This window comes from Cibotium barometz, chromosome 9 (genome assembly GCF_041138505.1).
Source record: "Cibotium barometz isolate CiBa-2024 chromosome 9, ASM4113850v1, whole genome shotgun sequence".
Lineage (NCBI taxonomy): Eukaryota > Viridiplantae > Streptophyta > Polypodiopsida > Cyatheales > Cibotiaceae > Cibotium > Cibotium barometz.
The window spans coordinates 6,649,855-6,664,482 of record NC_141054.1 but is presented as its reverse complement, the minus strand read 5'-3'; the positions used below and the strand labels follow the sequence as shown (position 1 = coordinate 6,664,482).

Here is a 14,628-nt window from a genome sequence, read left to right as displayed (position 1 = left end):
CCCTTGTTGATGGCTTGGCAACCCCATTTGTTAAGATCAAAGTTCATTCTTAGTAAGACTTATCATTCTAGATTTAGCAAAATTACATTTTGGCCCAGAAGCATCACTAAAGCATTGAATTATCATTAAAGCACTTCTCATTATGTTGAATTTCATAAAATTAAGCTTTAATAATGAGTGAAGCATTACTCATACTAGTGGTGGCTAATGTAGAAATAATTAGCTTGAGGTGTTAGCACTAATGTTTCCTAACTTCATGTAAAGCATATTGTGATTGGGTGATCATACAAAAATAGAAAGAAAAAGTTTACGCCCCATGATATGGGCAAGTTCCTTAACTATCTTACACAAGAAATTTGCTACAAGTTTCTCATGATCATTAATATCAAGCACATGAGATTAAGACTTAACGTGGTAAGATAGGGTCAAAGATGGGTGGGTTATATCTCTATTCCATTGTGTTTTGTACATGAATGATTCAGTAAAAAAACAATTATATTATATTAGTGATGTCACTTACTCTTATAAGTTAATAAATAACCTTTGGAGAAAAAAAGATCATATCTAACTTTATGATCAATGATCCACACTCACAAATATCACAAAAACATAGATCATAGGGCATTTATTAGATTATGTTGATTCATGTACATTTAAGTGCTATTTGGATGGCACATGTATATAATAACTTAAAAAAGTGGAGATATACATTTTCCTTGAGTAAGATACATGTATGCAAAGATACATTCTACGGATTCAACAGCTATGAGGAATAATTTACACTTGTTCAAATAGTCCATGGACAATCTGATGAGGTGGGTAAGCTACAAGATAACATCATTTTCAAAAGTAAGAGAAAAGGAGGGGAGTAATCACACATCAATGCCATTTCTCTATCTTGAAGAGATAAGGATCATTAGGTGGGTGCTATAAGCTTGATTGTTTATGATCTAATGAAAAGGTAGCGTAGAGACTCTCGATCCATTTTCATGTCTATGTAAGGTAGAAGGTATAGAACTACCACCACCATAGCCATAAACAAAGTGAACTACATCAACCACAAGCCAACAAAAAAATTAGTAGACATAAAATGTATAAAATAGCTTACTACTTTCAATTAGAAATCCTACCCAAAAAAATCCCCACTACTTTCAATTAGAAATCCTACCTAAAACAAGCCCTACTAACCTCATTGAGTGGAACACATTCTTAGCATGTTAGAACTCATATTAGAAAATAAAGCCCTCATTTAATTAGCATACAACGTCATCGAGTGGAACATATCCTTAGCATTCTAAAACTCATATAAGTAGAAACATCTTCTAGAAATGCTACCAAAAACACCCACCTAAATATTAACACTAGTATACTAAATACTTATCGTCATTAAGCGATTTTGATGTTTCTGTCCTCACAACTTATTTGGATTAAGCTTTAAAGCTAGCACTGAAGATCATTATATAATCAAATGTAGGGCATGTTAAACCTACCAACATTGGGACCGTTAATATGTTCCAAATAGGCCAAAGGGCGATGGAAAACCTGTTTAAAAGAAAATCAAAGGCATTAGCCCTAGTGGTAACAACTTAGCTTGATGAGGAAGTTCAAACCTTGCAAAATCTAAGAGGTAGAAGGTTTTAGAAGCAATGGCACATTAATATAATTACTCTCTGAAAAAGAAATTGCTATAAGAAATTGAAAATGAGGAGAAGGTAACAAGAGATAGTCTTACAAAGGTTTGAACGGTGTCACCAAACATATAATCACTCTCTAAAAAGGAAGGTGCTATAGGAAATTGAAATGGGGGGAAGGTAACAAGAGAGAGAGCCTTACAAGATGAAAGCTGCAAGCCCAACTATTGTTGGAGCTTGTATGGCACTGGCACCTCCTATGAAGTCCAATTTCTCTTGCTTCATTTGCAACAACCAAATGACCCAGTAAAGGAAGATGAAGAAATCCAATAAAAGGCAGGCTAATCCAATGTGAAGAGGAGCCCTGCAAAGGGGCACATGGTGTTAGCATATATAAAGTTAATCATATAAGTTGCAGGTTAAGTAGATAATTAACCACTTTCTAAATCAAGCTTAATGATGGTTTAGGCCTAAGAACAGGTACATTAGCGCGTGTTTACCTCCAGATTCTGGGATCATTGGCCAGCAGAGAGAAGAAATTGGAGCGGAAATCACCATAGTAAAGGATGAAAAAAGCAGAGGCCAGCCACAGCACGTCTTCTGCTTTTTGCCTCCATAAGATAGGAGGGGGGTCGCGCGCATTTGGTGAAGAGGGGAGTAATGAGAGAGGAGTCCGGGCTAAGGGCTGCGGAGACTCCACCTCTACCGAAGAAAGGCTGAACGCTTGATCTATCAGCACATACCTCTGGCGAACCATCTTCGATGACATCGTCTGCACCCTCCACAGGCTCCGCTTAAATTTTACTCTCAGATCCACGTGTTTTGCCCGCTATTGTGCTCCCTAATTCGCCCATAAGGGGTTGAATTTCAAGCTAATCACCCACTTAATAATACGACCCACTGAATCGCCCAAAAGGCCCTATGTAACCCACTTGGGTTATCACAAGTCTGCCCACAAGGGTTTACTCTAATCACCCCCTAATCCTTGTTGTCCAGCTGATGCTGTCACAGGGCTTAGCTGCGCCCACCGATTTGCTCTCACGTAGCTGTGCCCAAAAGGCTAAAGTTGAAATTAACTATCAAATTAACTACCAACCAGTTTGCTCAGCGATTAAGCTTATAATCATCCCACAGAATTGCCAAGAAAGAAGGCTAAAAACTGCACGCACGCTAAGATGTTCCGTAACTCGCCCAACAAGCTTTAATTTGAAGCTGCTCTATGGGATTAGCAACTCTTGGGTTGGGTATTTCAAACGATGTAGAGTCCTCACACATTTCCTTAACTTTTGAGGAACTTAGGGTGTGACTACACCTTACACAAAAAAGTAATATATAGAGTACCATGGTAATGAGTAGTTGTTCACGAGATAGAAACGGTCCACTTTCGACAATTGAATTGTGCTGAGCCTTGAAACTTGGAAGGTGAAGGTTGTCGTGACCTTAGGGTGTAGTGACTATACACACTTTAGACAAGAAAGTAACATAGCACCATGGTTCATTAAGAGTGATAGAGCACCATGGTTCATCACTCATCCATCTTTTCTTATACCTGATATCTTAGTCCATTCCACTAACCACCCTTATTGACTTTGCACATCATCCCCAACCAATGGACCATGCACGGCATGTGCTAGGACTTAGACAATAAGCGGCCATGTTTCTCTTGATTCATGGGAAGGACTGTAATATGTACACCCTAGGTCCTTTTACAAAGAAGAAGTTTTTAGGCGATGTAAAATTTTGACAAGAGAATGAGTGTCCAGTATGCCTCGTCATTCCCTCCACACACCATCAAATTTTTTATAGGTATTAATGTGGCCTTGGTATATTAGCTCGGGGAGATCACAATATAAAAATTGTATACATCGCGTGCGTTCAAGCCCTATATATAAAAATCATATACATCACGTGCGTTCAAGCCCTATATATAAAATCCCTTATCTGGTAATTTGGTAAAAATAAAATGAACCCTTTTTCTTTATAAACTTAAGACTTTTTTTTACAAAATCCTTTAAATAAATACCTTATGTAAACATACTTCTATAAATTTATCTCAAAAACGAAATAAAAAATTCCTTCTATTAAACTCTCGTGCTATTCACATATTCTTAAAGTGAATTTCCTCGAGTATATTAGGATGAATGTATATTAAACAAGAAGTGTTGAAGCTCACAACTTTTAGACTTTACCTATCCCAACTCCCCCCCCCCCAAAAAAAAACCCATGTGCATGCATGCATGCACACACACATGCCATGCACACACATAAAAGGGTAAGATGTTCTATCCTTTTATGTAAATACCGATTCAACATTTGAGTTACCTCCTTTTGCATGTGTACTTCAAACTGCAAAATGAAAAAAGCGAAAAGTTTTAAACCAAAAACACATTTGTGTAATTTTTAGTACAATCCCTCATTTGCACCTCCATAGAATGTGATACTTCTACATAATCATTGTCTTATGTTGAAGGGATCTAGTACATTGACCTTTATTGCATGGCATGCCTACTTAAAAGATGATGAGTGAGACCTTGAAGAAAAAAAATATTAAAGTCTATATTAACCGATGTGACTAGCTCTCCAAGTTTATAAAAAAACCATGGAAACTTTAGTAAGAAAAATGATCAAGAAATCAATTTCATAGTCCCCCTTTTGCCTCCCGCTTTTGTAACATTTTTCTTTCAGTGCGCATGTCTCTACACCATTCCTCTTGTTTAGTGTTATAATATGCCTTGCATAGTTCTATGTGTGAGTCTTTAATTTTCTATTGCATCCTACAATGGCTCTACACCATTGCTCTTGTTTAGTGTTATAATATGTCTTGCATAGTTCTTTGTGTGAGTCTTTAATTTTATATTACATCCTATAATGTGTGACTTTGATGCCACTATGTGCTATCAAGATAAAGTCACTACTTTCCTTTCAAGAAAAAAATGACTTTTATCCATGTAAATTGTTACAAGCTAGCAAAATCAATAGATCATACTAAATAAATTACCTGTTGTAGCCTAACATAAGCTCTTTGGCCAAATAAATATGCATTTTAATCTTTTTAAAAGCCATCTTGTCATCTTCATTCATTTGATAAGATGGCAGCATGAGATACATGCCTTTTTTTACTCGCTTGATTTAAGTAGTCGATTTAAATAGTTCTCAAACATTAGCACTTTCACTATAGAAACATGTGCATAAAGATTCTCAGGTATGTTTTTCTACTATAAATGATCTTTTAAATTATAGTATTGTGGTATATTACATGTCTAATTCATTGCTCCATAGTTTTCACCTCTTTTACATGATAAACTATTTTTGATGTTATCCTTTCTCCCCCCACCCTTCTCTCTTTCTCTCTCTCTTCTCTGTCTCTTTGTCTCTGTCTCTGTCTCTGTCTCTGTCTCTCTCTCTCTCTCTCTCTCTCTCTCTTTCACACACACACACACACACACACACACACACACACACACACACACACACACACATGCATGCATGCATGCAATGTGGTATTAAAAACCCTTTTATTTTCTAACATTTGGTGTAATCTCTTTACGAGGTTTTAGGAGACCATTTTCTGGAGGGATTTGGCATTAGTGATGAGTACTGGGGAGAGAAGCAATGTGGCTGAAGAAGAGGTCATAAAAGGTTCCTACTGATTTGAGGAAGGTCCAAGCGTGATACCATGGGCTAGGCTTACGCTTGCCATGGTCCCCCATCAAAAAAGGTACCTAGATGATTGTTGTTACGATGAGGCTTACTGTAGGTGCTTGAGATATCAATGCCTATTGATGTATTTACCTATTTATAGAGCTCTTCTATATGTTGAAAGTGTTATGCTTAGTAATTGGGCAAAAGGCGGGCCAGTGTAGAAGCTCCTTCTAATGAAAACTCCTTCCATGTGTATATTACAGGTGTCGTACATGGGCATTGGGAAAAAGGAGGGCTTGTGTAGAAACTCCTTTCGATGAAAACTCCAACACACGTCCTTTCTTCAACTCTTACTACACAGGGTTTGAGATAGGGAATTGAGTGTTGATATGTAGCAATGCTAGTCGATATAAGGCAGGTGTGAAAGAGGTTGGGTGGCCCATGAGAATAAAAGAATTTAGAACACCCAATATGGCATGTACATTGGTAAACTACAAGCGATAATGAGTGGCTTTTCACACAATGCTGCCGAGATTGTGGGATGTGGCTTTGCAATGACTTGGGCATCTCTGCCTCATTTGATTTAACACGGTTGTGGGCATATTTTACACCTTGTGTGGAGGGAGAGGTGGAGCTCGGTTAAGTTTTGGGCATTTTTCAGCTTCGATTACAATGTTGGCTCTTCTCCTCGTTTAGGTCTTCTTCCTAGTTCTCTTCTCTCAGGAGGTTTTCCTGCACTCTCTCTCTCTCTCTCTCTCTCTCTCTCTCTCTCTCTCTCTCTCGGGTTGCTTCTCTTCTTTTCTCGTTTTCTCTTTCTCTCGCTCTTTCTTTCTTCTCGTCTTCTTCTTCTCTCTCTCTCTCTCTCTCTCTATATATATATATATATATATATATATATATGTATGTATATAAGGAAAGAAATTTAGGTTTTTTTAACACATGGCACACGTGATCTTATGTCACCATGTGGGACTTTTTCTTTGTTTCTTATAATTTTGTTAAAGTTTTTTTATATGATGATGTGGCACCTTGAGCCTATGTTGCCATGTGGTAGTTTATTCTTTTCCAAAATTAAAGTTTTTTTTCGTGACACAAGTGAGTCTGCATTGCCACGTGGCACTTAAAAAAGAAAAATTATTTTTTTTTCAAAATTTTTTTTGGGAGGGTGTGTTTGTGTGTGTGTGTGTGTGTGTGTGTGCGCGCGCGCGCGCGCGCGCATGTGTGTCCATATAAGTGCATATGCATGTTTTAATTTTTAGCAAATAGTCGAGGTGGAACCCACTTCTCTCTATTCATGCTTTACCTTTAAGGTTGGCATTAGAGGGATGGTTTTTTCCCCACTCCATCCGTGGTCTGGCATTTTTGATGGCGTGGTTGGTTTGTAGAGGCTTATGGTGTGGGTTTCCTTGGCTTCAAAACATATATATATGAGTTTCCTTTGTAGAAGCCTTGTGCTTCTAAAATAGCTTGGTTGGGACCCAACAACAGAGCTGCTGGGGCCTGACATAATGTCAACATGTCTTTTGGTCTACACTCCATCTGTAGTCTGATGTTTTTGATAGCATGATTGCAAAATCTTGTGGTGTGGGTTTCCTTGACTTTGAAACCCAAATGTAGGGGTTCCCTTTGTAGGAATCCTTGCACCTTTTACAACAGCCAACATTCTATTGGGACCCAACAGAATGTTGTCACTAAGCGGGAGAATTGGCGTTCGAGGTTGTTGCTTGACTCTCTTTAGCTTTGGAGATTGGGGTGCAGTCCACAAGGTTTTTGAAACCCAAATGGAAGGGTTTTCCCCATTACAGAAACCTTGAGCTTTTAATATCTTGACGAGGATCCAATGGGGCTTGGGGTATGGATTAAACTATGTTGCTTAGGACTCTTTCTTGTTGATAGACCTCCACTTATGGTAAGCTTTTGGATATAAATGGTGGATGCCAGTCTTTTCTTAGGCATCTTACTTTCCTTGGCTAGCTAGGGTACTCTTGGGAACCCGCTCCTTCTTTATGACCATCCTCAAGGGTTATAATGAAATGGGGGGTAGTCTTCATCTTCACTGGAAAGGTTTTGGATCTCCAATGGTTTGAGGGGGTGGTCTATGCAGTGATGCTAGAGGTGTGTTAAGTGTTAGGAGTTATTTGAGGTTATGGCTTATAAGTGCCAAGGCTTGGGATGTTGAGAGAGGTGCAGGATTCCCTAATCCACCAAGGGCATGATAACCATTCCATAGGGCAGCTCGAGTGTTGTGGTTCTTTTTTGCTAACTGATTACATAATCTATGGCTTCAATCCATCCCCCCCCCAATGAGATGCTCTCTTTCCTTGTATTTGTTGTAGGGGTCACATAAAACTTGCAAGATGCAGGTTTAGTTTCAATGTAACATTGAATATCATGTGTTGGGAATTGTTTACCATAATGGTGATGAATTATTGATGGTGTCACGAGTGGGTAATCTAATTATGAGGTCCACAGCTCCCAAGACAATCCATTGTGATTAGTCCTAGTGTCAACCAAGGTGGGCCATGTTTCTAGGTGGTCTTTCTTGGGGGAACTCTAGCTTAAGGCGAGCAAGTTCCATCACTAGTTTTGATTCAAATGCATTGAGCACAAACATGGAGGTGCCATCCAATCACACCATGTCTTAAGATTTTGTGGAAGAGTGTCCATGCTTATTTCTAGAATGTGAATCAAATCCTTAGAGTTACAAGCTCTGGGAGAGGTTTATGTTCTTCGTTCTCATCTTCACCATGCCACATCTTGTTATTATAAACCCTATAGATATTAATTGAAGTCGTGGTCGGAGTGGTTATGTAACTCATTATTAGGGAGAACTCCTCAACCCATGGGATGAGTCTTCCTTGTTTTCAAGTTTATTTTTAAGAATTGGTTACCCTTTTTTATGTATATGTGATTGGTCTCTCAATTGCGAACTAGCCTTGTGCCTCTCATGGATCATGGTGTATGACCCTCTTCCCTAAAATCCAAATGTGTGGTGGTGGCCCAAAGGTCTTAATCTTTGCATGCTAGAGTGCCAAAGGGTTAGTTTTGTTTTATCAGCAAGCTTGACCACTCGTAGGCTGGTGCCTATGCGTGGTGGGCTTCCCATGTTTGTCAACAAAGTCATTGGGGATTATGCTGACGCCAACACCACCATCCAAGATTGCAGAGATCATTGTGTCCCTTTATAAATGACTGGTAACACGATGTTAATTTCTTTACTTTTAAAGTAGTGTCCCAACTTCTTTTGGATGTCCTTTTATCTTGGGTATGGAAGAAGAGCTCTCCATATGGCACTTTTGAAGTGTTCTAGCTTGTTCATGGGCACTTTTGGCCATCCTTTTATCTTGGGTATGGAAGAAGAGCTCTCCATGTGGCATAGCTCATCCTCTTCTCTTCCCCATGTCTCTCAGTAAAATCATTTGGTGATTATGCTGACACCAACACCACCATCATCCAAGTTTGCAGAGATCATCGTGTGCCTTTATAAATGATAGGTAACATGACGATCATTTCATTACTTTTGAAGTAGTGTTCTAACTTGTTCATGAGTACTTTTGGATGTCCTTTTATCTTGGGTATGGAAGAAGAGCTCTCCATGTGGCACTTTTGAAGTAGTATCCCAGCTTGTTCATGGGCACTTTTGGCTGTCCTTTTAACTTGGCTATGGAAGAAGAGCTCTCCATGGGGGCATGACTTAGCCTCCTCTCATCCTACTCCACCTCAAGTTCAGGGAGTGTGGGTTCCCAGGCATCCAGTCTGATAAATCTCTCCAAAGTTGAGAATTTCATTGTAAAAGAGAACTTATTGGGACTCAAAACTTTGGAGGATAACAAGGCTATGAGGCATGCTATATCCTATGCATTCATAGGTCGCCCACCTTTGAGTGATTACAAGTTGAGTGAGTGAAAATACTACAAGGCTATGAGGCTTGTAATGTCCCTCGTGTGATATTTGTGCTCACTCGTGTTGAAAATACAAGTGAATAGGGTGTGTGCGGGAACAAGCCCTTGGTTAGAGGTTGTAAAAGAGAATCTATAAATGTGAAAGAACCTGTGAAAAGGTGAGAAGAATCTACTGGGAGAGAATAAAAGGTAACATGAGAAGATTTAGGAAGTGTGGAGATATTCTGGGAAAAGTGAAGAGGTGGAGAGAATCGGGGAAAAGAGGTGGAGTGAATCATGGAGAAATCAGTGGGATTTGATGCTTGGATGTAAACTCTATAAATTGAGGCATTGCCCTAATGAGAATTTGCTGGTTTTTGATTATCCATGCCTGCATTAATCTATTTGTTAATTACCCATTAATTACATCTTAATTATTTACTAATCACCCACTAATTACATCTTAATTATTTACTAATCACTTTGTTAATGATGTTGATTCTAGTGTTTGATCCACCATAGCTCATCACAATGCCCTAATTTCAACATGGTATCAGAGCCATGCCTAGAATCCATCATTTTATGAGCTCATTATCTTGCTAATTATTTTGCTAATTAGGATTAGTAGAAAATTATAAATTTTCCTCTTTTTTCAACTAGGCTCTGCACCCCCAGCCAGTGGAGGAGACCCCTCTCCTTGCACACATCACATTAGGCCAAATCCTTCAAGCCATAGCTAGCCAACATCATTGGGCTCCAGCTTATGCAAGAAATGCAACAAACCGCCGACGCATTGAGGAGATTTCGCGAATTTGGCCAGCGCGGTTTTTTTTGATGAATTTGCAGATCTTGTCCACTTCAAATTAAATTGACCTAATTCCTCTTAGCCTCGGGGGTTTTCAAGCATGCTCTACAAGCTGGTGAAAACAGAATTCAGTTTCATCAAGTCTACAGTGAGATCCAAGCAAATCTGCAGCAGCAGGTGACTTTGGTAAAACAGAGATTAAGCTTTCAATATTTGGTCAAATCTTGTGTTTCTTGGCTTAATCCTCTACTAGACTCATTGCTATTGATGGCTTTGAAAGCATTTGAGCTCATTTGAAGTCTAAGGCACCAGATTTGGACTCCTCGCATACTCTGTTTTTTGCACACAAAATCAAGGATTAATTTGCTAATCAATGATTAATCAGTGCTAATCACTATATTTTGGTACAAATGAGGGTTCAAATTAACCATTAGGTATCTGATACAGATCCCTATAACTTCAGATTGCAATTCAGAGTTGGTTTGATACTCCAACCATTCCGTACAAATTGGTTACCCTAGATTTAATGTAATTTCTGGTAAAATTATAAAATTGTGATAATCATCATTTTGCATTTAACCTTTGGTGAATGCCTGTAAATCTCACTCAAAATCAAGATTATTCATAGCCAGAGTTGCATTTGGAATGTGCATAAGAATGAATGCTATACGCATTATGTATTGGGCACATTACATCAGTGTAAATATGGGATCAGACACTGCCCTTGTCCAGAATAAGGCAAGAGGTAAGACCTCCTGTAACGCCTCCGCTACGGCTGCGTCTTCCTCAAGCCGCCATAGCCTAGGCGTGGAGAAGAAGAGAGGGTGGAAGTCGGTTCACCTCCCAACCATATAATGACGAGTTAGGGTTTCTCGTTGGGTTTTATACCAAAACCCTGGCCTGTGTACACACATCGACCAAACCCTAACGCCCATTAACCCGTGAACCCCGCTAGCACTAATAATACTCTCGAGACTCCGAAAGCATAAGTTTCGTGATCAAAAACAAGCTCGAATTGCGCACCATATAAGTAATGTCGCCATTTTCGTAAGGCATATATGATGGCAAAGAGCTCACGCTCGTAAGCTGAGTAGTTTTGTTGAGCACGAATGAGCTTCTTGCTCTCATAGGCAACAAGATGGCCATCTTGAATGAGAACCGCACCCACTGCCTTAGCACTGGCATCCGTTTCAATCACAAATGGTTTTTGAGGATCCACAATTGCCAAGATGGGAGCTGTAGCCAAAGCAACTTTAAGCTTATCAAAGCTACGTTGTTGCTCCTCACGCCATTGAAAGGTAATTGCCGCACCTTTCAATTGATCAGTCATGGGAGCGGCAATCTTTGCATAACCGTTCACATATTTGCGATAAAATCCTGCCATTCCCAAGAAGATTTGAAGTTCTTCCTTACTTCGAGGTGTTGGCCATCGCATAATAGCATCAACCTTACTAGCATCCATAGCAATTCCGTCTGCAGAAATTACATGACCTAGGTATTGTATGCTATCCTTGAGAAATTCGCACTTACTTTCTTTCGCGTAAAGTGCATTCTCGCGTAGTAACTGAAAAACTTTTCGTAAGTGTTCCAAATGCTCTTCTAAAGTCGAACTATAGACCAAAATGTCATCAAGAAAGACAATGACAAATTTGCCTAAGTACGGCCTTAGTACGCTATCCATAAGCGTCATAAACGTTGCCGGGACATTAGTAAGCCCAAACGGCATAACCAAAAACTCATAGTGTCCAAAGCGAGTCCGGAACGCAGTCTTGGTTATATCATTAGCGTTAATACACACTTGATGATATCCTGAACGTAAATCAATTTTAGAAAAATACTTCGCACCTTTGAGTTGATCAAACAACTCATCTATCTTAGGTAGCGGGTATTTGTTCTTAATGGTTACCGCATTCAAGGAGCGATAATCCACACACATGCACATGGATCCATCCTTTTTCTTCACCAAAAGAATGGGCGATGCCCATGGTGAAGCACTATGGCGAATGAAGCCCTTACTAAGGTAATCAGCAAGCTGACGTTCCACCTCAGCTGCTTCAGTCGCACTAAGCCTGTACGACGGCTTACTAATTGGTTTGGTGCCCGGAACGACATCAATGCGATGAGGCAAAGCTCGTTCGGGTGGCAAACCCTCTGGTAAATCATTAGGAAAAATATCTTTAAATTCTTGTAACAGTTGTTGCAAAAACAAAGCATTAACTGGTTGCTTAAGATTATTTAAAGAGATTTTAGAAGAAGGTAAAGAGAAAGAAGGCATCGCTGAGGAAGATTCATTTGAAGAAGAAACATCATGCACATCAAACCCACTAGTTTGAGACACACAATAACAAAAATAGACTTCTTCTATTTGATTACTATGCTCCAAAAAAGAGAGTTCGGCATTACATACGAGTGGTGTTGGGGGTACATCACGTTCCCCAATAAGTAAAACATGCTTACCATGGGCCTCAAACGTAAACGTATTATGTTCATAACTCCTTTTGAGTGATGACCCTAACCCATACAACCACTCCCGTCCTAAGATGACATCCGCACGAGACATATTCATCACTTGGAAGTCAAGAACCATAGTATGTTCTTGCACAAACACAGGCACTTGCCGTACTAGAGTATCCCACACATCGTGATCATCCCCCTGAATGGTGGACACCACATAACGATGAGAACTCTTTGTCTCCGGCAACTTCAATTTCTTAACTAATGCATAGTTCAAGAAATTGTGCGTGGCACCATCGTCAATGAGAATACGTACTCGATGACCATAAATGGAGCCATGCATACGGACCAAATCATGTGGTCCAACTGTCTCTTGCCACATAGATGCAGTGAGATTACACTCATGTATCTCGGCAGTGTGCGAAACCTCTACCGCAGAATACTTAGGATCAACATCCAAGGGAAGCGTTTGCACCATGTGTACAACCTTCTCCTTGACCTTATCCTTATTCTTGCGAGGCAACTGTGGACAATTTTTCTTCTCATGATCAGTACCTAAGCAATGATAACATAGTTTCTCCTTCTTGGCCCGTTCATAGTCTTGTGGAGACAACGGACCACTTGACCCTTTAGACTTCTTTGTGTTTTCAGTAGAATTGCTGGCAAGTTTACGCTTATTAGCATTAAATTGCGAGCCATTGAATTTGGCCGGTTTATCCATGCCCTTCTTATCCATGGTGTCATCAAAGATAAGGGCACTTTGGATAGCCGCTTCCAAAGTTTTAGGATACTGGGTTTTAACCTTTGCCTGATATTCTTTATCAAGGCCTCTAACAAACCCACGAACCTTTTGAAAGTCGTCCAAACCATCTAGCTTGAGAATGACTTCACGGTATTTGGACACATACTGATTAAGTGTAAGACCTTCCATCTTGCACTTGTCCCAGGTTGTCCAACTCCGATCTTTCTCGTTTTGCGGTAAGAACTTTTTAAAAGCTGCCGCAAACTCCTCCCAAGTCTTAGGGCGAGTTTCAATAGGTAGACTCATCCACCACTTGTAGGCTTTACCTTCAAGTGTGAGACTCGTCTCAGTGACCATAACAGCAGCGGGAGTGCGGCGTAAGCGATGCAAGTCCGTCCACTTGTGTAAAAATGTATGGACCGCATCCTTGTTACGATCGCGCTCCTCTCCCTTAAACACAGGCGGCTTCACGTTTTTCAACATAGCCCCTTCCTGCGTTGCAGAGGGTGCAATAGATTCTACTGTAGGATTTGGAACAAGAGGAGGCATAACTATCGGAATAGGCCCTCCACTTGCCGCCGATCCACCAGCAAAACGTGCCATAAATTCAGTAAAAAGCGTGCTCATGTTTGTGAGATTGGTATTGACATTTGTTATAGTGCGCTCAAGTGCAACTACCCTTGAAGTGAGACGCCCAAACTCTACCGTGTCTACCAAACCATAATCATCTATTGGACTCGCACCCCCTTCGGCATCGGTCATGTTGTCATCCCGATCAGGCGCAACGGCCTGTCGTGAATCACCCACACCACCACCCAAAGGGTGTGCCTCACTAACATCATGCATATCATTCTCAAAATCGAAGTGAACATGAGACGGTTCCGCTGAGGCCATGGTATGCACGTGCTTACAAATAGAGAACGGATTACCTTCAAAAGCAAACTCCAATTGAAGCGTCGTAGAAGAATTCCTCTTGCATGCACGAAAATCGAGAAGAAATCACCACTCGAGTCGTCAATCAACACATGCATGCAAAAAAGTGTGTTGCATGTAGCATGTCGTCAATCAACACATGCATTCCACCACAGCGGACGCCTAAGGCGCCTAATCCACACCAAGAAAATCTAAAGTAAGCATTGAAGGAAGACATGGACATAAGAAGAGAAGCTGCCACGACAAGAAGACTGAAGACAAGAGAAGATGTGGCTCTAAAGAGTGAGGAGCCATGTGAAAATCTCTGAGAGAGAGAGAGAGAGAGACCCCACAACCCAATGTAACCTGCCCCAACAAAGTAAAACCACCTCTGAACCACCGATGATGTAGGCCACGTGGTAGATAGATGTATGTGTGAGCACTTTAGTCAAGGTCACGGGCAACTATAGTAAGCCTTGGACACATAGAGAGAGAGAGTGTCAAGGACTATGAGTTTAGCTGGTCGCGGGCTATCAAATAAGAGAGAAACTTGGTACAGGA

At 40.3% G+C, this 14,628-nt stretch overlaps 1 protein-coding gene across 1 annotated transcript; it reads right to left on the bottom strand.

Annotated features, from left to right (window-relative positions):
• Nucleotides 1-612: 612 nt before the first annotated feature.
• On the bottom strand, nucleotides 613-2,785 carry LOC147635200 (uncharacterized). Its single transcript, XM_086802137.1, has 4 exons — nucleotides 2,132-2,785; nucleotides 1,834-1,995; nucleotides 1,491-1,542; nucleotides 613-1,048 (listed from the first exon to the last, which is right to left on the bottom strand). The coding sequence occupies exons 1-4, from the start codon at nucleotides 2,398-2,400 to the stop codon at nucleotides 944-946; spliced, it is 588 nt and encodes a 195-aa protein (XP_086658263.1). The 5' UTR covers nucleotides 2,401-2,785; the 3' UTR covers nucleotides 613-943.
• Nucleotides 2,786-14,628: the final 11,843 nt, after the last annotated feature.